We start from the raw sequence: 24,209 nt of genomic DNA on the forward strand, positions 1-24,209 counted from the left end.
AAAACTTTAAAAAAAAATACTATTCTGATAATCATATGCTTCATCAGACTACCAGAAGCATATGTAATATGTAAGGGAGTACAGATCCCTTTCTCTTTACTTGGAAATATACCCCCTCCTCCATTTACTACCTAGAAAACTAGGACATTTTTTTCCAAAACCCAGCTCAAATATTCCTTCAATAAAGCTTCCAACTTGCCTGGGCAGTTGTTTCTGTGTGTTCTTGGGAAGGCTTACATGCATCTCTTATACCCTAAGCCCAGTGTTTGTTATTGACTATCTCAAGGTTGATAATTCCTTCAGTGTGAGTATCATGACAAGATATGTCTTTGTATCCCTAGCACCTGGCATAATGCCTGGCACGTAGTGGATGGTCCCCTGATGAGTGAATGAATAATGAGGCTTTAGTGTAGCATAAGAAATACATTAGGATGAAAATGTTAATGGAAGGAAAGAAGAATCATTTGTTTTTTTCCTCCTGAAATCAGCAAATAGACCCAACCTTCTAAAAAAGTACTTAACTGCTTTTTGCTAAGATCTTATTTTGGTCAACAATCCACTCTATATTCAAATATACCTCCCTTACCTTCAGGGAAATTAAAATTTAATCAGCAAACCTCATCAATCTGTCCATTTGAAATGTGTGTATTTTATTATATGTGAAGTATATCTCAAAAAATGAGAAAACATTGAAACAAATAATTAAAACATAGACGAAAACATCTAAATGACATAATGACCGAAGAACTAAACAACTGATCTAACAATCAGGAGAAATATTACAACGTAGCATATGCTCAAATGCCACATGAAAGCTGGAGAGAAAAGCTCTCTACGGGAAGAAGTCACTGGGAGCCGCTCTATGGTGGTTGTTTTTCTGTGTAGTATTTGCATAGATAGAGGGGGTGAAGCGTTGCAGCCAGTGAGAGTGGTGAGGACCGAGGCTTGGAAGTGGGGAAGAGGAAAGCATGTTCAGGGAAGGAGTCATTAGGTGACTCAAGTGTATTGCAGATGAGGAACATAAAAGTCTTGAGGAAGAATAGCAGTGGTTGGGATGGTCAGGGAAGGTGTGAGCAAATCAGACTGCAGGGATTAGGGGACTGATGGGGTAAAGCAGGGTAATGGAGGGGTCAACAGAAATAACCGAAATACTGGTCTTGGTTAATTGGTAGAAAAATGATATTATTAACAAAATAGAGAAGGGAACAGGGCAAGTTGTTTTGGAGATGGTAAATAATTCTAATTCCCTTGGTTAAAAATAGCAAGCTTATTTGTGCACCTAAGCATTTAAGAAAAAGTTACATATTTTTAGAAATGAAAGCATATTTTCCATTTAATCACACTTTACAACATAAAATACATTTCTAAGAAAATATTGTGTTGTTAAGAAAATATAATTTTGCCATCTTTCATACGTGTGTGTCTTTCTTTCTTAGACTCCAATATAGTTAATGATGTTGTACTTCGAGACTTACTGGCATACGTGTCTTCAAAACATTCCTATCTCAGGGATCTTCCTCAGAGGCAGCCTCAGAAAATGAACAGTATAGAATTTGTAGATTTGGAGCAGCTACAGCCGGACGTATTGGTCCATGCAGTACTAAGAGTTATTGATATCACTGTGCTGACAGGTAAATATTTGCGGCACCGTCTTAATTTTAGATTATAAAATAATTAAGATACCAGACTTTTGTAGTGTATCATTTGGTTATCACTATTATATTTATCATTGGACATTAAAGTAATGTGTCCTATGTGATAAAGTAATGCTGGCTGAAATATTTCTTTTCCAGAGGCATTATACAGTTATAGAGGACAGAAGCAAAGGAAAGTTATGTTAACAGTGGAACAGGTCCAAGGTCAACATTATGTGCTTGTATTATGGGGTCCTGGAGCAGCCTGGTACCCTCAACTTCAAAGAAAAAAAGGTAAATATCCCAAAAAGCTTTTAGCCTATTTATAGTTAGGTAAATGATTAATGCTTATGAGCTGAAGATGAAGAGCATTTTAAGAGATTAAGATAGACATTTGAAATAGTAGGTGATCATAATTGAATATTCGTCTTCGGATTTCTTCTGTTATGATTTTATACCTCCTGTAAGCAATTTCGTGATCTAAAAAGTCCTCTTTAATTAACAGAGGCAAAAGAAAAGTTTCCATTTATTCCCAGGTTTACTACTTTACCTTTTTAGTGAAGATCTTATCTCCTTCAGGAAACGTTCTTTAAAAATTGAAATCTGGAGACGCTTCTACAGTTTTTATCCAGCCAAAGTACTCTGATAAATAAACGTCTCTCTGGTTATAAAGCAGATGTTAGGGGAGCTGCATTAACCCTTTCAAGTCGCAATGTTACTGTTTCACAAATTAGTGTCTTCCAGGTTTTTATACCAGTTGTTTTAAAAGTGTGGACTATTAGTCATCCATAGAATGTTCATGTTTAAAATATGACCCGTGACGCCATTTTTCTTTAAAGCATGAGTTACTAATAATTTATGATGAATTTAATTAAATGGCATTGATGTTTCAATAAAATAGTATAATATCTTCATTTCAATATTATATTGTGAGATCCTTTTGTTGTAACAGTCAGAAATAGTTTAATTAGTGGCTTGTGAGTTATTTTATCCTGCTGAATTAATCCAGAGATTGGTTAGGTGTGCGACTGATTCTTTTTTGCCTGAAAGAGTTAATGCCTCTTCCCAAACTTCTACCTACAAAATGGTTATCTAAGGATAGGATCTGTCACATTCTCTCTCTTAATCATTAATAGCCTATAACCAGGATTTGAGGTAAGTCTGACTTTTGACTTTTATGTTAGGATCAAACAATGGCAAATATTTGTTCAGTTGAGAAATCTGACAAACATGTGTCAGTGGTAGACTGACCATTGTTATTGACCACTATATCATAGCTGGGAACATGAGTCTAGTGCATGTGGAACAAAATGTAGGTCAAAGGTGCTATTCCATTTGTGATGGAGCTGTAGCAGACTGCTCCATGCTTCCTATGAATATTCTTCTAAAAGTCGTAGTTATTTGGTTAATAGAAGAGACATTCTAGTTCTCTCTAGACGCTTGTATGGTATTTAGGTTAATACTGGAAATTTGTGAATCCAGGAATTAAGATATAGTTGTTCTTTGGTCATTCATTCATTCAGCATACTTTTATAATCATCATTTTTAAGTTTTGACATCCACCTCAATACCTCAAAATTATTCTTTTCAAAATGGGAAAGTACCAATTTTGAAGGATCATCTAAGTAAGTGATTCTACTTTCAGAAACTGTTAGCATTTTATCTATTCATTTAGTGTTTCTTGAGGTGTTCTCTGTATTAACCTCCATACTGGGCACTGGTTTTCCTTGTTCCTGAAGATAACAAACTCACATTGAGATGATATAATCAGAAATGATCGTCAAGTAGTCATTGTTGAATACTGGAGATCACAGAGTTGATGTTTTGGGGAGGAATAATAAGAAATCCCCAATTCACATTCTTTCAAAATATGCATGGGAATTTGTAGCAAGGACTGATCACAGTTTAGGTCCTAATGAGGGTGGACTAGGGGCATACACTACACTTCTTAGGAATAATTGGGTACATAAAAGAAGCTATTCAGAACTAAATGCCATTCCAATGCAATATTCTGAAAGTATTTAACAGAAGTCTAATATTTTAAAAATATAACAAATTATAATAAAGTACTCTGTGACATTACTAATTAAGCACAGAGTAATGCAAATGATCCCAACGTTTGTAATTATACTTAAGGCAAAATCATAGTTATGTCTGTATGGAGGTTTGAAATCTATTCACATCCTTAATTCATGATTCAAATAATAGAAATGTATTAGAAATTGTCTCAATACCAGTCTCCTTCAGACCTGCTAGTCTAATCTGCACACGACTCCTTTCTGTTACTTGAATTTGCCAATCTTTTTCCTGCCTTGGGATCTTAAGTTTACGTGTTTCCTCTGTCTAGAGTGCTCCCCCCTACAGGTCCCCGCATGGATGTCTCCTTCATTTCTCAGCTTCAATGTCATATCCTCAGGGGGGCCTCACACATACATAATCACTATCAGATTCACTCTTTGAGGTCCATTTGTGCCACTTAACACAATCAGGATTATCCAGCTTATTTGCTTGCTTGCTAATTAACTAATTTTCTCCATAGATTATAAATTCTGTGAATACAAGCATTCTGCTAAGCTTGTTCAGCCCTGTATCCTCATTACACAGCACTGCGCCTGCGCTCGCAGTGCTTTCTTTGTGAATGAACGAATGAAGAATAAAATACAGATCAAGCAACCACTCAAAATCTCCAGTCTTGAAGGAATAAGAGACTCAAGTCTGAGGAGGGAATAACTTTGTTTCAAATGATAATAAAAAATCACCAGTTTGAAAATGCATGCACACAAAGTTTTGGCAACCCATGGAATGTATTAACAAATTATATTTAAACTTGGGCACTGAGGGCTTTTAGTGAACTGAACTAGAACTCTTCTCTGGTTAACTTAACCAATTAAGGGGCATATATTTGAAGTACAGGAGTATCTCATGGTACATAGGGCAAGAGTGCTGATGGGTTCAGGGGTACTTAAGAACCAGGAGCTGAAATGCTTTGTGGGTCCCGGGCAGCTTCTCCAGCTGTCTGCTTTATTCACTCGGTGCAGACTTTCTCTGCTTTTCAACCATATGGAAGGCAGCAGAAGATGCTTACTCTGTAGCCCCTGATTTTACTTTTCCTTTTAAGAGACCAGTCCATTTCCAAATTCCCAGCAAAGAAAATCTGATTGCCCAGACTGAATTTGATTCAATCAACTATGGCCTCGGGGACAGGGTGGGAAAGTAGAATAAGAATGCCTGAGCTTGTTTCAGAGGGTCAGGGAACAGATGAGAGGGTCATTTGTGGTCTGGGTGGACACACAAAGGTATTCACCACCAAAGATATGAATGTTCACTAGCCCAGAAAGACGTATGTGATGTTACTCTTTAGTTTAAAAAGTAGATTATAAAATTTCATGTATAATAGAATCCCATTTTAATAAAGCAGGTAGGTGAGTATGTGTATACATGAAAAATTTGGAAATATAGATATTAAAATGCTAGCAATGGCTATGTGTGTTTTTTCTTTATGCCTTTAGTTTGAATTTTGTACATGTGTGAATCTGCATTTATTTTTTACACATTTAGTAAAAACTTCAAACTTAGTAAATAGAGAATAATATAATGAAATACCCATTATAGTACCCATTATACCCATTATATTAGAACATTGGCCAATCATATTTCATCTATTGCTACTCTTTTCTTTTACTGTATAATATTTTATAGTAAATATATTTTATTTATGATTAAGAAATAAAGCAAGTTTTTCCTTTTGAAAAGAAGAGCAGATAAGGTTTGGAATAGCTAGTTAACAATTTGAAAAAAAAATTGAATTAAATTTATACTTCATATTTGTGCCAAAATAAATTCCAGATGCATTAGAGATTCAATTTTTTTTTTTTTTTTTTAAGAAAGAAACAGTAGTAGAAGAAAATATAAGCAAACTTATTTGGAATGTAAAGATTGGTAGGTTAAACAAAATGCAGCAACAGGAACTGTACATAAAAATCATCATATACCAAATTAAAAGGCAAGTGAAAAACCAGAAAAAAAAAGTTGCATTTTGTCAAAAAATAATGCAATAAACAAAAGACAAATGTCGGTAAGTATAAATGGGCAATAGATACGAACAGGAAGTCCCAAAGAAGAAATAAAAATGGCCAATGAATGTATGAAAAAAAATTTACTTATTAGTAATTGAAGGCACACAAATAAAGTAATGGCAGTACATGATTTTTCTCCTGAGTAATTGATAGAGAACATAAAGGGGAACAGCCACTCTCATAAACTATTGGAAATGTAAATTGGCAAAACCTTTCTTGAGGACAACCGACAGTGCATTATGAAAACCGAATTTGGAATACCTTTGGCCTAATAATTACACTTCTAGGAATTTATCATGGCTATGCATAAACATGTAGCTAAAAGTATATTTATCACAGTACTGTTTATAATAGTAAAAAAACAAAAAATAACCAACATGCCCCCAAACAAGGAATTGCTGTATTAATTTTTAAGATTTTGGCATATCTGTTCCAAAGTATGGGCATATTATGCAGTATTTTAAAATAATATAGAATAATACTTAATGACATATAAATCCAATTGAAAACAACTGGATGTCCACTAAAAGCGTTAACTGTGTTTATCTGGGGGTGTTGAGATTATGGCTGTTATTTATGTACTTAATCTGATTTCTAAGCCTGTATTTTGTAGTGGGACAAGCAAACTTTTAAAAATAGTGATTGTTTTTAAGCAGTGACTTGGAATATATATGCTTTAGCTCTTTCTAATGATGCTCTGTCTATACAGACTTACTGTATAGACTTACTTGTTTTAAAATTCGGCACTTTTGGGGGCGCCTGGGTGGCTCAGTTGTTAAGCGTCTGCCTTTGGCTCAGGTCATGATCCCAGGATCCTGGGATGGAGCCCCGCATCCAGCCCCCGCATGGAGCCCCCTCATCGGGCTCCCCGCTCAGCGGGAAGCCTGCTTCTCCCTCTCCCACTCCCCCTGCTTGTGTTCCCTCTCTCGCTGTCTCTCTCTCTCTGTCAAATAAATAAATAAAATCTTCCAAAAAAAAAAAAAAAGATTCTGCATTTTTCAAGAAGAAACTAAGGAAAAAAAACTAAGGAGGCAGTGTGGGGGAGGGGTGTGAATTAGCTTTATGGCCTGAAGTAAGTGGAAACTAAAAGAACAGCTGTTATTACTAGAAAACTCAGTGCTAAGAGATCTTTTGTTTTATTAGAGTTTAAAGTTGAATTTATTAATATAGAATAGGATTATTTGGCAAGAAGCTCTGTGCCACTGCAGTTTTAAGGATTACAATTATGACTGAGGGAACTGAAAATACATGCAATTGTCTCTCAATGCTATTTTTTTTCTGTCCTTGAAAAATTAGCTAAATAAGAAAACGAAGGTGTTGAAAAATCAGTGAGAGATATTGATTATGGCAGACACGTTCCATTTCTATGCCTTACTCGTTTTAAAAACCTTTGCCTGTAGATATCAAAACAGGAATTAGCTACTCTGAAAAGCAGTTGGTTATGATAAATTATGACTGTTTAAGAGACCAAGAAATCTTTAGAGAAAATTTTTATTAAAATTATTTCCAGCATCCTTATACTATTGCCCTAAAACAGCATAATTCACATTTTGTCTTTTAATACCCAAATTCCTTAGAGTGGTAAAAGTTGTATTTAATTGAATTATTTGGATCAATCTATTTAATCTGATTCTGAGCCTAGATTATTTCCTTTTCGGTGACTTTTTGTTTTTGTTTGTTTGTTTAAGATTATATTTGGGAATTTAAATATCTTTTTGTTCAGCGCAATGACATCCTAGAAAGCCTAGAATTGCATACAACATTTTGGTCATCCTGTGAGTGCCTGTTTGACGATGATATAAGGGCAATTACATTTAAAGCAAAATTTCAAAAAAGCATGCCCTCTTTTGTGAAGATGTCAGATTTAGCAACACACCTGGAGGATAAGCGTTCAGGTAAGTTCTTTATATACGTAAGATATTGCTTGTTTTAATATAAGCAAGGGAAGCTACCATTTATGGGAAAAAATGTATAATTAAATATGAAAGTAAAATATAGATCACTGTAAACAGCTCAACCAGATATTTACATAGCTTGTTAGCTTTCTGCCTACAATCCTTCGAGGTTAATCTGTAATTATTAGGGATCACTTAAAAATACTTTTTGCATATATGTGCAAGCAGCTTATCACTTAATAAACCAGAAATAGAAAAATGGCCCTAACCAGAGTCACTGTTGAGATAAGCATTTTATCAAGTTATTAAACTGTTACCTATACATGGTTGTTAAAATTTAGCATTGATACAGAATTCATGCAATTTGCTTACTGCTTTAGTAAAATGTAATAACATACTTCCTGAACTCACATATTTGTGTGTGTGTGTATGTATGTGTATAAAATTCATCCTTAGAAACATACTGCATAGAAGATTGCCTTTGGTGATGGATTTTATACACATACTCACACACTTTCCATGAACTTAATACCATTTAATTAATTTTGAGTGCAGTAGTAAAAGGAATATGTCTTAGGTTCAATATGCCATACGCTTTGGAATGAAGAGAGTAAAATAGTGAAAATAACTAGATAAATTGATACAATTTTAGTGGGAAATACTTTTCACTAAATTACATTCCTAAGTACAGAGATGATGCTAAAAGTATGCTAACTCCAAGTTAAAGGAATAACCAATTAAACAGCACTTGAAGCTATCTTTAAGGTTGCTAAATGCCAATAATCAGTAAATGCCAGTGATTATCAATTTTGGAAACTAACAGAATGTTTTCTGGTGGCTATTATAGCAATTGTTTTTAGAGGGGAAATGAAGGTTGAAAAAAATAGTAGGTATCTATAGGTTTATTGTTACATAATTTAAGTTTTTTAATGAAGAGGAAAATGGTCAAAATTCTTTCTCAGAATTTGTATAAATAAGATTACCATTTTTGGTGCTTTTATAGGTTAAATTATTAGAATAACTCAGGAACTTTGGATTTTGATACTAACTTTTAATTTTATTCTCCCATTTGCATGAATAATTTTCTGCATTCTTATAGATGGTTTTAGATTTTATTAAATGCTAAATGTGGTTTAAGTGAAATAGGATTATTTTTACAATGTTCCAAAATGAAATGAGTTGGAACTCCTAAGAGATCACAGGCTAAGATTCTCAAGTATATTTCTGGAACTTTTTGCTAGCATGCTATGCCCCCTTTTGGTACATCCATGGAAATGTAAAAGTTGTGTCATAAAGCAGGGAAGATATCTTAGAGTGCTTTTCTAATATGGCTCAGAGTGTTAAATTTAAAAAGATTGTTAATAAAAGTTTTTAGGGTATAATTTTTGTACAATAAACTACCCTTACTTGAAGTATCCACATTCACACTGGTGAGTTTTGACACAAGATCCATGAAACCATCACCACAGTCGTGAAACCATCACCAGTCTGCCCCTTTGTAATCTCTCCCTTCCCTGCGTACCTGCCCTCCTGATCCTTTGAGGCAATCAATCTGTCACTGGAGATTAGTTTGAATTTTCTATGATATTATATACATGGAATCTACATTATGTACACTGTTTTGTTTGGCATCTTTAATTAAGCAAGTTCTTTTGAGACATATCTATGCTTTTGTGCACATCAGTAGTTCATTCCTTTTTATTCTCTTGTACGAACATACCATGATGTGTCTATCTGTCCATCTGTTGATGGACATCTGGGTTGTTTCCAGTTCTTGGCTCTTTTAAGTAAAGCTTCTGTAAACATTCATGTACAAAGTGTTATATGGACATAGTCTTTCTTTATTCGTGAGTAAATACCTAGTAGCTGAATAAGCTGAAGGATTATATGGTAAGTATATGTTTAATTTTTTAGGAAACTGCCAAACTGTTTTCCAAAGTAGTTGTAGCATTTTGTATTTCCACCAAGCAGTGTGTGAAAGTTCTGTTTTTCCCACATCCTTGTCAACACTTGGTATGGGCCTTCTTTTTAATTTCTGTAACAATAGGTCATTGTGGTTTTATTTTTTATTTTCTTAAAAGATTTTATTTATTTATTTGACAGAGAGAGACACAGCGAGAGAGGGAACACAAGCAGGGGGAGTGGGAGAGGGAGAAGCAGGCTTCCTGCGGAGCAGTGAGCCGGCCCGGCCCGATGCAGGGCTCGATCCCAGGACCCTGGGATCATGACCTGAGCCAAAGGCAGACGCTTAACGACTGAGCCACCCAGGCACCCAGGTCATTGTGGTTTTAATTCGCATTTCCCTATTGGCTAATGATATTGAGCATCTTTTCATGTACTCAGTTGCCATCCACATGTCTTCTTTGATGAAGTGTCAACTGAAATCTTTTGCCCATTTAAAAACAAAGCGTTATTTTCTTATTATTGATTTTTGAGAGTTCTTCATATTTTGGGTAAAAATTATCTGTTAGATATAGGCTTTGCAGATATGTTCTTCCAGTCTGTTACTAGTCTGTTCATTCTCTTAACCAGGCTTTTTGAAGACCACAAGTTTCGAATTTTGATGAATTCCATTTTATCCATTTGTTCTTGTATGGTTTCCTATTTAGAAAATCTTTGCCTTACCCAGCGTCACAAACATTTATGTCCTTTGTGTTATTTTAGAAGTTTTAGAGTTTTAGGGTTCACATTTGGGTCCATGATCTATTTTGAGTTAATTTTTATGTATGGTGTGAGGCATGGTTGGAAGTTCTTTTCCTTTTTGCATATGAATATCCAGCTGTTTAAGCCCCATTTGTTGAAAAGATTACTATTTTTCCAGTGAATTGCTTTTACCCCTTTGTCAAAATCAGTTGTTCACACATAAATGATCTATTTTTGGGCTTTCTCTTCTATTTTATTGATCTATTTGTTTATCTTTATCCCAGTACCACACTATTTTGACTACTGTAGCTTTTATAATATGCCTTGAAGTCAGATATTTTTAGCCTTCCAACTTTGTTCTTTTTCAAAGTTGTTTTGGCAATTCTAGGTACTTTGCATCTCCATGTGAATTTTAGGATTAGTTTGTCAATTTCTAGAAAAAAGTCTGCTGGGATTGTTTTGAAGCTATGCATTAATTTGAGGGAGAATTGACATAATACTGAGTTTGCCAACCTAAGAACAAGATACATCTTTTATTTCTCTTAGCTGCGTTTTGTAATTTTCAGAATATAGGGCTTTCATATCTTTCTTCAGACTTCTATTTTCTGTTTTTCTGCTATTATAATTGGTGCTTTTTAAAATTTCAGTTTCAATTGTTTGTTGCTATTGTGTAGAAATATAGTGATTTTTGTATATTGATCTTGTCTTTTGTAACCTTGCTAAACTCACTAAGCTCAATAGTAACTCTTTGGTAGATTTGAATTTTCTACATCTGTGAAGAAAGACAGTTTTATTTTTTCCTTTCCAGTCTGGATGCCCCTTATTTATTTTTCTCACCCCTTTGCACTTGATGACTTCTCTAATATTGAAAAAAGTTGTAAGAGCAAACGTTTTTACCTTATTTCTGATCTTAGGGAGAAAACATTCGTTCTTTCATTATTAAGTATGACTTTGGCTTACAGTTTTCCTCAATGCTTTGTATAAGGCTGATGAAGTTGCCTTTTATTCCTAGTTTGCTGAAAAAAATTTTTTTCTTATCAAGAATGGGTGTTAGAATTTATCAAATGCTCTTTCTCCATCGATTGAGATGATCATAGAGTTTTTCTTTTGCAATCTTTTAATGTAATTACATTGATTGCTTTTTGAATGTTAAAACAGCTTTGCAGGGACGCCTGGGTGGCTCAGTCGGTTAAGCGTCTGCCTTCGGCTCAGGTCATGATCCCAGGGTCCTGGGATCGAGTCCCACATCGGGCTCCCTGCTCCGCGAGGAGCCTGCTTCTCCCTCTGCCTCTGTCTCTCTCTCTGTCTCTCATGAATAAATAAATAAAATCTTTAAAAAAAAAAAAAAAACAGCTTTGCATTTATGGGGTAAACCCCACTTGGTCATGATGTGTCCCTTTTCTATGTTGCTGGATTTAATTTGCTAACATTTGTTAAGAATTTTTATGTTTGTGTTCATGAAGGATATGTGTAGTGTTTTTTTTTTTCTTGTAATAGCTTTTTCTGCTTTTGGAATAGAATTAGAATAATGCTCATGGAATGAGTTGGGATGTAGTTCCTCCTCTCCAGTTTTCTGGAAGAGTTTGTTTAGAATTAGAATGTTTTCTGCCCTACATGTTTGGTAGACTTTCTCAGTGAAGCCCTGTGGGCCTAGAGTTTTCTTTATTGGAAGGTCTTAACTACACACAGGCAGTGGGGAGCTCCATTTAACTTGGTGTCACGGAAAAGTCAGCTCTGTTGGCTACCGCTTACACCGAGCAGCTACCTCCTGGAATTGAAGATGTAGAATTAGATTTTAAAATCAAAATCACCATCGTGAACACTAATAAAATAGGTGCTCACAGCTCTGAAGATTTGGTTTGGGGAATGAGGCTGGGGATTGGGAATATCCTTGCAAATGCTGGAGATGGGCCCCCCATTGGTAAACCACGCAAAAACTTTGTGTTGTTACAGTCAGTCCCTGGTAGGCTGTGTTCAGAGAGGGCCTTTTAGCCAATTTTCATTCTCTTTATGTTCAGCTCTGAGGGCTGAATTCGTAGTTTCTGTGTTTTTTTTTTTTTTAAGATTTATTTATTTATTTGACAGAGAGAGACACAGCGAGAGAGGGAACACAAGCAGGGGGAGTGGGAGAGGGAGAAGCAGGCTCCCCGCTGAGCAGAGAGCACCATGTGGGGCTTGATCCCAGGACCCTGGGATCATGACCTGAGCCAAAGGCAGACGCTTAATGAGTGAGCCACCCAGGTGCCCCTGTTTATGTGTTTTTAAGACAGAAATGGAGAGAGCATGTGGGAGTACAAGTAATTTTTTCCTAACCTGCTTCATAGTTAAATAAAAGGAGTGAGATAGGGAGCTCAACATGGGAGAATTTCCTAAGAGGGTCTGCTGTCTTAACAAAGCTTAACAGAAGCTGGATGGGGTGAAGCTGCGCCCGGCTCCTCGTCAAGAAATGAAAGTGCTTACTCAGCATCCGGTCCTGCCATCAGCAGAATGTCAGTGCCCAGCAGGCTGTAAGCCCCTTGGAAGCAGAGTCCTCATTAATCATGAACTTTTAGTTCTTTTATAGAAGTGTGTAAGTTTATAAAATGTGTGATGTTAACGTTCTTCTAAAATGATTGAATTCTTTCATTAATAGTGATACAACATGTCTGCGGCAAGGTGTGATTTAGAGTGTGCCGTAGTTTATTGGGTATGCTGACCACTACACACTCTTGTAATTCATGTAGGGATACAGGGCATGATTGGAGAAGATGATAAAACAATCTTTGGGCGCCAAAAGACTAAAGCAAACAGAAGGACTTAAGAATAGGAAAGTCACCATTAGTGGGACTCTTAAAGAGATAACCCGAAAAGAGAATAGGTAGCCAGAAGGCTGAGTTCCTGACCTGAAATGTACCACCTGCTAAAAGGATGAAGAAAAGCAAATCCAAAGACTTAAAAAGGGCTTTAAACTGAATCTCGAGAGGAAGGGAGAAGATAAACTCAGATGAACTTATAGACCTTACGGCAAAGGTAAATTAGAAAAAAAGAATGTCTGGCAGATAAAGAAACTCAGTATTTGTTTAACAGGTGAATGCATGAGCCAGTGAGAGTGAATGAACATGCTCAAGGTCCTGGTGAGTCACACATTTCGTAAATGAGAACTCTCGGTGCTCACGTGCTCTATAACCAGTGCCCATAGTATGGATGGTGATGGGCGGGAAATTGGAAAAAAAAAAGTTTAAAAAGAGGATAAGCTAGTGGTATGTTTGTTTTGGATAGAGACTGGAAGAATAACTGACCTGCTATTTGACTTTCAGCAATGATCAATTAAAAAGAAGGATGGGAAGAGAGATGTTAGCTAGTTTCAGGTGTTTCGAAGGGATTTCTACTGAAAGAGGGAGAGACCTTATTTTGCATGATTCCAGAAGACAGGGAGGAAGAAAACACCCACCTGTGCAGCCAAACTAGGCAAATATATCTTCACTCTTAGTTATGGGCAACAGCAGCTTACCTCTCACTTTTCAGAGTAAACACCGAAGCCGCAAGCAGGTGAAATTGTCCAGGGAAAGAGTGAAGGAAGGAAGACCAAGAACGAGTCCTCGGGCATATCCTTTACTATAAGTGACTCAGTCAACCGTATCATTAACCATGTTCATAAATTAAAGTTATGATTTTGGTCCTATAATTTATACACACTTCTTTTTGTCTCTTGTAGGAGTGATTCTAATCAAAGCCCAGATTTTAGAGTTAGTGATTCCTATCCCAGCAGCTCAGAAGATAGCTCTTAATGCCCGCAGCTCTCTGAGGAGCATCTTCTCTTCTCTTCCGGACATTGTATATACCGGCTGTGCAAAATGTGGATTGGAACTGGAAACAGACAAGAACAAGATCTATAAACAGTGTTACAGCTGCTTGCCATTTACTCTGAAGAAGTTATACTATAGGTGAGGCAGCCAAGCAAGCCATTGGGATGGAAAAGATGTATTATTATATGACTGGACGTGACCGAAAAATTGCATGTATCAATTCTTTCTTTTTTTTTTTTTTAAAGATTTTATTTATTTATTTGACAGAGAGAGACACAGCGAGAGAGGAAACATAAGCAGGGAGAGTGGGAGAGGGAGAAGCAGGCTTCCTGTGGAGCAGGGAGCCCGATGCGGGGCTCGATCCCAGGACCCTGGGATCATGACCTGAGCCGAAGGCAGACGCTTAACGACTGAGCCACCCAGGCGCCCCTCAATTCTTACTTTCTAATGAGAACTAACTAGAACTAATCCAAGAGAATAAAAATTTTCCCCTGAGTGACAAATGGCTATTTATGAAAGCAAAAATTGTCCAGTAATCATAACAGGGATTTTTAAAAGCAGTAATTGGAAGACTTATTATCTTCAAGCAGCTATATTGAAGAAAATTTTTACTTGGTTTATATTTTTAACCGAGATCTAAATGGCTCATAAGAAACTGATTTCCATACTTTAGCATCTAATTGGAATTTAAAGGTTAAAACTGTTCTATCATCTAACCTCTCAGTGTGGAAGCTAATAAGATGTTTAACTTTTCTGTGCCTCAGTTTTCCCAGCTTCACATTAGAAATTAAGGATTGCAAATGTTCTTTGGTAAAATTGCAAACCAGCTCAGTGAAAAACACATTTTTCAAATAATAAATGTTCAAAAGCTTGGATAAATTTTTTCTTTTTACCTTGTAAATTGCATGCCTTTATAAAATAGCCATCAGTGTTTTATGCTCTTTTCTGTTTCTAAATACTGCAGTATCTAAAAACTAAATGTAAATGTATTCAGCATGTTATCATGGTATACGTTAAGAATATTAACAGAAGCTTAATCCATAAACCTTATTTCCCTTTACATATGTGTGTTATAAATAAGTAAATAGATTTTGCTCTTACTCTGAAAGTTGCTTGTATGGAAAAGAAAATTAAATTAAGATGCATGGTATATAAGAAATAAAGTTAATTAGGGGCGCCTGGGTGGCTCAGTCGTTAAGCGTCTGCCTTTGGCTCAGGTCATGATCCCAGGGTCCTGGGATCAAGCCCCGCATTGGACTCCCTGCTCAGCGGGAAACCTGCTTCTCCCTCTCCCACTCCCCCTGCTTGTGTTCCCCCTCTCGCTGTCTCTCTCTCTATCAAAAAATAAATAAAACCTTTTTTTTAAAAAAGAGATTTATTTATTTGAGAGAGAGAGAGAGAGCATGGAGGGGAAGGTCAAAGGGAGAAGCAGACTCCCGGCTGAGCAGGGAGCCCGATGCGGGACTCGATCCTGGGACTCCAGGATCATGACCTGAAGTGAAGGCAGTCGCCCAACCAACTGAGCCACCCAGGCGCCCGTAAATAAATAAAATCTTAAAAAAAAAAAAAAAAGAAATATGGTTAATTAAAATTGATTTCTTATCAATAGTTAAGGCTCCTTACAGAATGTGTGTGTTATTTTATGTCATTCTTAATGTTCCTAATCAATGTAATTATTTATTGGACAAAAATGTTACTGAATAAATATCCCTTATGGAGAAGACAGACTTTGAATCTTCAGTCTAAAGAATAACTATTCAAGGGGCACCTGGGTGGCTCAGTCAGTTAAGCGTCTGCCTTGGGCTCAGATCATGATCCCAGGGTCCTGGGATCGAGCCCCGCATCGGGCTCCTGGCTTGGCGGGGAGCCTGCTTCTCCCTCTGCCTGCCACTCCCCTGGCTTGTGCTCTCTCTCTCACTATCTCTCTCTCTGTAATAAATAAATAAAATCTTAAAAAAAAAAAAAAAAGAATAACTATTCAAGAGAAGGACTTCACAGATCATTATCACCTGACTATGGTATAACCTAGTATGAGGTATATACGGTATAGTTCTAAACTATACTGCATTGAAGATGTGCAAATTTTCTGTGTTGCTAGAATGCTGATAGACATGCTAAAGCAAGAGTTGTTTTTGTTTATTTATTTAAAAGCCTTTAAATTGTTTTTAGGTTTAGGATTCAGATTATTTGATTTCCTTAAAAAGAAATTTTTTTGTTGTTAAAAAGAAAATCTTGAGATTAAATGACAGATTCCTTCAAATTATCAAGTACCGTGATTCAGAAATCATTGCATGAGTCATCACTTACGATTCTACATAGGTCAGTAGCAACCTGAATAAGAAAAAGCTCTGATTGCTTATTTTTCAAAGACCCAAACAAACAAGTTGGGTATCCACATATGTTCACCCAATATTTAGTAACGTGGGTGTTATGCTGATTGATGTAAGCATACTTCTTGTACTCAAAAACTCTTATGAAATACCTAATGAACATTTGTATGGCATGACAGTCCCATGCTGTGGGTGGACCAATTACATTTGATGTTGGTTGTTTTTAACTTGGAACTGATTTTCCAGTGGCCACATTAGATACCATGATTTGAGTCTCATTCGCACCTGCAAAAAGGATTACCTATGTGCTGGTGACTTTCGTTGGCATCTCCACCCTGGTTTTCTCCTCCAAGCTCCAGTATCTAGATACTCAATTCCCCACTTGAATGTGTTTCAGGCATCCCACACTAAAAATACCCGAGCTCGGCTCTCTTATTGTTCCTGTCTATATCAAACTGGGTTCTTCCCATTTTCATACTTCCCAGTACATGGCATCACCGTCTACCCCATTAACCTATAAACCTGCACATAGCCCTTGAATCATTCCTTTTTCCTTACCTCCCATGTCTAATCTACTGGCAAGTCCTATGAATTTTCATCCAAAACCGTATCACAAATTCACCCTCTTTTTTCCATCTCCACTGTTCCTTAACCTCAGGGGCACTAGTGACATTTCAGGCAGGACAGTTTCTCGTTGTTAGGGTACCCCACACATTGCAGAGCATGTGGCATCTTGTTTACCTGGCCTTGCCAGAACCTCAGTTATCATGAAACCAGAACAGGGAGTCAGGACCTCCTGGTCCCGAAGCACATGGGCCTAGTCCGGGCCGCTGCTAGGTCTTGCTCCAACTATCAGAGTAGTGGTCTCTTAGTTGGCCTCCTTCGGCCTTGGCCCCCTTCTGTCCATTCTCTACACAGCTGACGGGTGATCACTGCCTGACTTAAAACACCTCCCGGTAGTTTCCGTTTACACTCTGCTGCCATGCTTTCCCTTGCTCCCTGTGTTCCAGCCCCCTGGCCTTCTTTCGGTTCCTTGGTCACCCCGATGTTTTTCTCCTTGCGCTTTCTTGCATGTTCTTCCCTCCGCCCGACTCCACGTCTTAGTTTTTTTTTTTTTTTTTTATTTGAAGAGAGAGACACAGCGAGAGAGGGAACACAAGCAGGGGGAGTGGGAGAGGGAGAAGCAGGCTTCCCGCTGAGCAGGGAGCCTCATGCGGGGCTCGATCCCAGGACCCTGGGACCACGACCTGAGCCAAAGGCAGACGCTTAACGACTCCACGTCTTAGTTTAAGCGGCACTACATCAGAGGGACCTTCTTTTTTTTTTTTTATTATTTTTAAAAAATTTTTATTGTTATGTTAATCCCCATACATTACATCATTCATTGTTTGTGCATAACACCCAGTGCTCCATGCAGAACGTGCCCTCAGAGGGACCTTCTTAATCCCCCCTTTATTTTCTGTGACGGCACCGTGTGTGTACTCACTGCAATTTGTACTTGTCTAGTTGTATGCCATCTTCTCTAAAAAACATCTTTACTGGGCTAGAATTCACGTAGCATCAAACGAACCCATCTAAAATGTATGATCCCTGGTTTTAGTATATTCACAGGGTTGTGCACCGTCCCTCCGGTCCATTCTTAGAGACATTTTCATCACCCAGAGCCCTATTTCCATTAGCAGTCACTTCCCCTCTTCCCCCAACTCAGCATTTGGATTGGTCCCACATTTTGGCTGTTATGAATAGTACTGCTGTGAAGATTTGTGTACAAATTTTTAGTGGATATGTGTTTTAGAATCGCTGGGTTGTATGGTAATTCTATGTTTAATTTTTCGAGGAACTGCCAAACTGGTTTTCAAAACTGTTGCACAACTTTACATTCTCACCAGGAATATATGAAGTTTCTGCACATCCTTGCCAACATTTTTTATTATCCGTTTTTCTTTTTGTTGCTTGTGCTTTTCAAAGGTATCTGTATCTAAGAAAGGTATCATTCCTGAGCCAAGATCATGGAGATTTACTCCTTTATTTTCTTACAAGAATTTTATAGTTTTAACTCTTTATGTATAGGTCCATGATGTATTTTGAGTTAATGTAAGGAAGGGGTCCAGCTTCATTTTTTTACATGCGAATATCCAGTTGTCCCAGCATGATTTGTTGAAAAGACGATTCTATCCCTGTTGAATTATCTTGGCACAGCACCATTGTTAAAACGCTTATTGTCTTTTTGTCCCACTAAACTCTTATGCTCCTCGAGTGAAGGAAGCAGATCTGTCTTGTTTGCTCTTGTGTACCCAGTGCTTAGCCCAGTGCTTGGCACATAGTACATATTGAGTATGTATTTGCTGAAATAAAGAATGGAGGAACAGAGAGAGCATGGAGAAAGAGGAAAGACCTAGAATCATCATATGGGTAAAAGGGGAAGTAGGTTTTTTGAGGGAAAATCAGTAGTGTTGTTTGAGCTGTTAAATGAAATTCCTCTATATTAATGAGTCTGTTTCTACAATCTGTTCTCAGGGCCCCTGGGTGTTTCAGTTGGCTGAGGGTCTGACTCTTGATTTCAGCTCAGGTCATGATCTCAGGGTCATGGGATCAAGCCCTGTGCCGGGTTCCCCGCTCAGCACAGAGTCTGCTTGTTCCTCTCCCTCTGCTCCTTCCTCCACTTATACTCCTTCTCTCTCTCTCTCTCAGATTAAAAAAAAAAACTGTTCTCGGGCGCCTGGGTGGCTCAGTTGGTTAAGCGACTGCCTTCGGCTCAGGTCATGATCCTGGAGTCCCGGGATCGAGTCCCGCATCGGGCTCCCTGCTCAGCGGGGAGTCTGCTTCTCCCTCTGACCCTCCCCCCTCTCATGTGTTCTCTCTCTCCTCTCATCCTCTCTCAAATAAATAAATAAAATCTTTAAAAAAAAAAAACTGTTCTCAGTTTATTTTTAACAATTAATTAATCTTTAAAAGAGGTAATATGACCATGGTAAAAATGCAAACTGTAGAGGAAGATATAAAGCAACAAGTTTCTCCCCATCCACCCCTCCACCATCAGTGCTACTTCCTTGCTCGTAGGAGGTTTTTGTATATTCTTCATACCAGCACATGTATATGCCTTTCTTTAAAAATACATAGATATGGGGCTCCTGGGTGGCTCAGTCGGTTAAGCGTCTGCCTTCGGCTCAAGTCATGATCTCGGGGTCCTGGGATGGAGCCCCGCATCCGGCTCCCTGCTCAGTGGGAAGCCTGCTTCTCCCTCTCCCTCTGCTGCTTCCCCTGCTTGTGCTTTCTCTCTCTCTGTGTCTCTCTCTCTCTGTCAAATAAATAAATAAAATCCTTAAAAAAATAAAAATAGATAGAATATTATCCATTTTGTTTTATTCATAGTTTGTTCCATAGAGCACATCATGGCCTTCCTTCCCTAATAGCACTTATAAACCTTCGTCATTCTTTTAACAGCCACATAGTACTCCACTGTAGCCCGTACTGAACATGATTTATCTAGTTCCCTATTGATCTACTTGCAAAACAGTCTGGTTTTGATAGGAAAGAATCCAGTGGGGAAAAAGAACTTGAAATTGTGATTGTGAAATATTGTGATTATTATCTTTATTTTTATTTCTAAGAATAATTTATACAACAGTGTAAAAATGTTTTCTTATATTAGTATCTGAAATTTTAAAATGAATATGGAATAAATCAAATTTATTAATTTGTCATTTGAAAAAAAATTTTTTTTTAAAGATTTTATTTATTTATTTGAAAGAGAGAGAGACAGCGAGAGGGAACACAAGCAGGGGGAGTGGGAGAGGGAGAAGCAGGCTTCCCGCCGAGCAGGGAGCCTGATGCGGGGCTCGATCCCAGGACCCTGGGATCATGACCTGAGCCGAAGGCAGATGCTCAGCGACTGAGCCACCCAGGCGCCCCGTCATTTGAAATTCTTAAAAAGAAAAAAAAAACCCTTCTTTTTTTTTTCTAGGATGTTTCAGAACGTCCTAGAGTTGTTTTAGGAATTAAGATGAACCCTGCATAAAAACCCAGTGCTCTTTGAAATTACATGGTACTTAAGTGTTTCTTTAATTTGAACATGTTATTGAAGGTCACATGTTATTTACTGTTTTGTAGGCCAGCTGTAATGACCATAGCTGATGGAATATATAAGGTTTGCATCCACGTAGGATCAAAGCTGATCGAGAAGATTCTTCTCAACATTTCTCCTGACTGGCTCAACAGAGTTATAGGTAAGATGTCAGCACACCATCAAGAGGTGGTTGGTGGTGAAACCACTCGTTTCAGGGGTGTTGACAGTATACTGGAACAGAAAGAACACTCTACTGTAAATTAAGGTTTTTTTCCTGTCAGTGCAAAAGCCTGAGTGGAACAAAGAGGATGAAGTTGGAAGATAAGCCTTGCTCTCACCTACCATGACAGCCATGCTCAGCCTTGCGTCTCTGCGGGTCTTTTGCAGTCCTCCCCTCTCCCAGCAGTAGGGCACCACCAATGCCCTTGATCTTGGAGGTTTCCTGCCCCTCCCCCAGGGATGGAGGGATTTTTCTTTTATCTTTCCTCCATGTTCAGCCCTGGGGCAATAGGTTTTGCCGACCTTCCTCCAGCAGTTTAAGGCTCTCTTTCCTTAAAGGAGCGTCCGGAATGGTGTTTTGTGTTTTCCCTTGTGGCAGCTTCTCCCTCCCTTTCTCCAGACTTCACCATGTTTGGAAGCTTTCTCTATGTCCTGCCCTCCGTCCAGGCTTGTGAGCACCTGGTGGGGACGAGAAGAGCCCGCCAGGGTGCAGACTCCCCTTGCCTGAGACACTGGCCCACACTTGGCTTTCAGCAAGTCATGAAAAATTGTAGCGCATTCTTCTTCTTGCTTGTTGGGTGGATGTGTCTTCTTTCTGAGCTCGCCGCCGTAACCCTGTGCTCCTGCTGTCTCCTCTCATTTCAGCCGGCTTGGCTGCCTCCCTGCCTCGGCTCTCCTAGAGGCTCCACAAATTGTGATCTTGTAGTGTCTTCAGTGTTTCTAGTAATTGTTAAGGTTGGAGCCATGTTCTTTCCAGCTTTCCACATCCTAAGCGGAAGTCTGTCTGTCCTTTTTTATTCACTGTCTTTATTACCATTCATTCTTCTGGCTGTTTTGTTCCTTCTGTCAGTGTTCTTTGTTGTATTTTCAGTCTTGTCTTTTCGTTTTTGGCACAATACCAGTTAGCCTCCACTTCTCAGAGGAGAACTGTTCTCAGATCAAGTCTATGTTCACGTTTTGCCCATTTCCGAGTCAAAGTTGTACTTCCTGTCATTAATTAAATTGCAACCCTAAGTGAAATTGTGGGCACCAGTTATAAAGTGGGCATCAGACCATTCAAATTATCACTAATCTTGATTTTCTTTTTTAGCTTATCCAAGTGAAAATACAAAAGATTTAAGTATTGTAGAGAATTCCCTCACCTCCAAAAATGTGATTGGCTACCTGGGAGTCCACAGACCCAACTCAAGAGGGGTGGGTGGTGTTGGTCAGGGAACGAGTGTAGTTTGAGTGGCTGGTCATGCCTGGCCAGCCTAGCATCGAGCACCCGGCTCAGGACCTGGACTTGATAGCCTAAAAAAAAGGAAGACTATGAGACAAGTGCAAAAATACAGTGACATCTATCTGTAATTTCAGTATTTTTATATTATCAAGATTTGATATTCATTAAGTCACTGACTCAGGGTTCCGTTGTATAAACTATCTAGATAACTGGTAAGAGCTGTCGACTGGATAAAGAAGATGACTTTTCTGACATGGACACGCTCTTTCTGTGTCAGGCTTGACTTAGGAAGATGTTAACGTCAGTTCTTTCCTCTGTTGTTTTAAGAAGCCAAGAGCTGAGCCGTAATAGGAAATGCCGTCACTCTGAGCAGCCTGTCCTCGATCAGCAGGCATGGCGGGTCCTCATTCTAGAGCATCTTCAGCACCTGTGACTAGAAGGAGAGGAGATAGAAAGGGAAATTTCCGGTGGGTGCGGGGCTTGAGAACCAAGGGGGACAGTGACCCCTTGGCTGTGTGCGTTTCTGGCGTGCGGGCAGGGAGCCTAAGAGCTGCGTGTTTCCGTGTTCCTCAGCACCTCCCGCAGAGATCACCTACGCCATGGTGGCCGCTGACTTGATCCACTCGCTGGTGGCCGGCGGCGGCACCCCTTGCACGGTGAAGGCGCAGAGCCTCTTCGTGTTGGATGAGAACAGCTGCCCGCTGCAACAAGAGTTCTCCCTACTGGATTTTTATCCCGACAGTGGCAAGCCTATACCCAGTGCCCTCCTCTGAGACCGGAGGGGGACGTGGCCGGTACTTCAAGGAAGATGACTGAACTGATTTGCCTTTCGAGAGAAATGAATGACAGGGCTTTACCTGGGCATTATATATATATATTTTATATGTATATATATTAAAATATATTGTATTTTAATATATATATATTTTTATAAAGAGAATTGTATTAAATATATAAATTAAAACTTTTTTTCTAGGAACATTCTGTGAGGTTTTCTGTCTGTTGTTTGGTCTTTTCCTTTCCTGCTTCTAGAGGAAGGATCTGGCAATAAAGGCCATATGTAGCACTTCCCTGGGAAGTTCACTCTGTTGGTCCCTGCTCCATTCCAGTGCTCTACTAAGGACCCAGGACACAGACAAAAGACATTTCCTCCGGAGTGGCTTTCTGTCATGCTCACAAACTCTCAGCACTTTCCCTTTAATAAACTGTCAATGTGAAATGATTTCCTCGGTTGTAATTATACATGGTAATGGGTTAGTTTGTATAAGCCTGTGTTTAGACAAGTTCAAGACAAGCATGTCTTTCTATAAAGAAGCAATGAAAATGAAGGAAACAGATCCTGCTTCAACTCGTTTTATAAAAGGTGGAAGAGAGTCATGTTGTTAGTTCATTTCTAGGATCTCAGTGCCTTACTGAGTTTACTTATTAACAAACATTTAGTGATTTGTTCTCTCATTAGGATTATAGAAGAAGCCCGTATAAAATAGTAGTCACTGATGAGGAAATGTGGAAGGGCGCCTAACCTGGAAGTCTGGAGTATGCTGAGGGTTAATAGGTTAAAAATATTGCTTGAAAAAAACTAAATTCGTGACCAAATGAACATGTTTGTTTTACCATACATGTGCTTTTAAAAATTATTTTGGTTCATTGTACTTGTTTTCTCTAATTTAGGGATGCTTTTTTTTTTAACTTGAACCTCAGGAGTTTTGTGATTCTCCCAAAAATAATATGTAAAAATGTGTGTGAGAGTGCACACACACAAAAGTACATCTTTCTATGGAGGAGGTCAGTCATTCTCAGCAAATCCTCAGAAGGATCCTTGACCAAAAGAGGCGAAGGAGGTGAGGTAGGAACAAGCGCTCTACTTAGTGAGTTAATTCCTGGGAAGGAAGGGATTAAATCAAATGATTGCCTGCACCCAGTAAGGTGGGTAGAAAAAGAGCTGTCCCCGTGTTGTACGTAGAGAAACAAGATAGTTGGCTCTCCCAGATAATTCACGTGATGGGTGACGAATCTCAAGCCCAGAGCTGATGTCTTCTGAGCCATGCTCTTTCAACTATAAGCACAGTAGAAGCAAATCTGGAATTCTGATATAAAATTTGCCAGTCAGTGTAAGCCTACCAAGAGCGCTGTTCTCTTAAACTTGCCTTCCCCACTTTGTCCTCAAGATGCGGCCTAATCCTTTTATCAACCAAAACACAGCCCCCTGGAATAGATGGCTCTTCACACCCTTTTGGGAAGAAGTCTCTAAGCCATTTTAAGTGAGACCAAGAGCACCAGGTCACACCAATATCTCTTCACAGATTTTGGTCCATAGTTCATAGGTTAACCCATACTTC

At 38.5% G+C, this 24,209-nt stretch overlaps 1 protein-coding gene across 9 annotated transcripts in view; it reads left to right on the forward strand.

The window, feature by feature from the left end:
• Positions 1-22,727, forward strand: part of SHLD2 (shieldin complex subunit 2) — a 79,825-nt gene extending 57,098 nt beyond the window's left edge. For 8 of the 9 annotated variants that reach the window (XM_032423999.1, XM_032424003.1, XM_032424004.1 and 5 more), the window contains 6 exons: positions 1,437-1,631; positions 1,794-1,928; positions 7,399-7,605; positions 13,943-14,171; positions 20,474-20,589; positions 22,444-22,727. In XM_032423999.1, the coding sequence (XP_032279890.1) occupies positions 1,437-1,631; positions 1,794-1,928; positions 7,399-7,605; positions 13,943-14,171; positions 20,474-20,589; positions 22,444-22,643 (1,082 nt within the window). In that variant the 3' untranslated portion in view covers positions 22,644-22,727. The remainder of the gene's footprint in view (positions 1-1,436; positions 1,632-1,793; positions 1,929-7,398; positions 7,606-13,942; positions 14,172-20,473; positions 20,590-22,443) is intronic. The other variant, XM_032424005.1, reaches the window with a different exon arrangement.
• The last annotated feature ends 1,482 nt before the right edge of the window (positions 22,728-24,209 follow it).

The sequence above is a fragment of the Phoca vitulina genome, unplaced genomic scaffold (genome assembly GCF_004348235.1).
Source record: "Phoca vitulina isolate PV1807 unplaced genomic scaffold, GSC_HSeal_1.0 scaffold29, whole genome shotgun sequence".
In the NCBI taxonomy this organism is placed as follows: domain Eukaryota; kingdom Metazoa; phylum Chordata; class Mammalia; order Carnivora; family Phocidae; genus Phoca; species Phoca vitulina.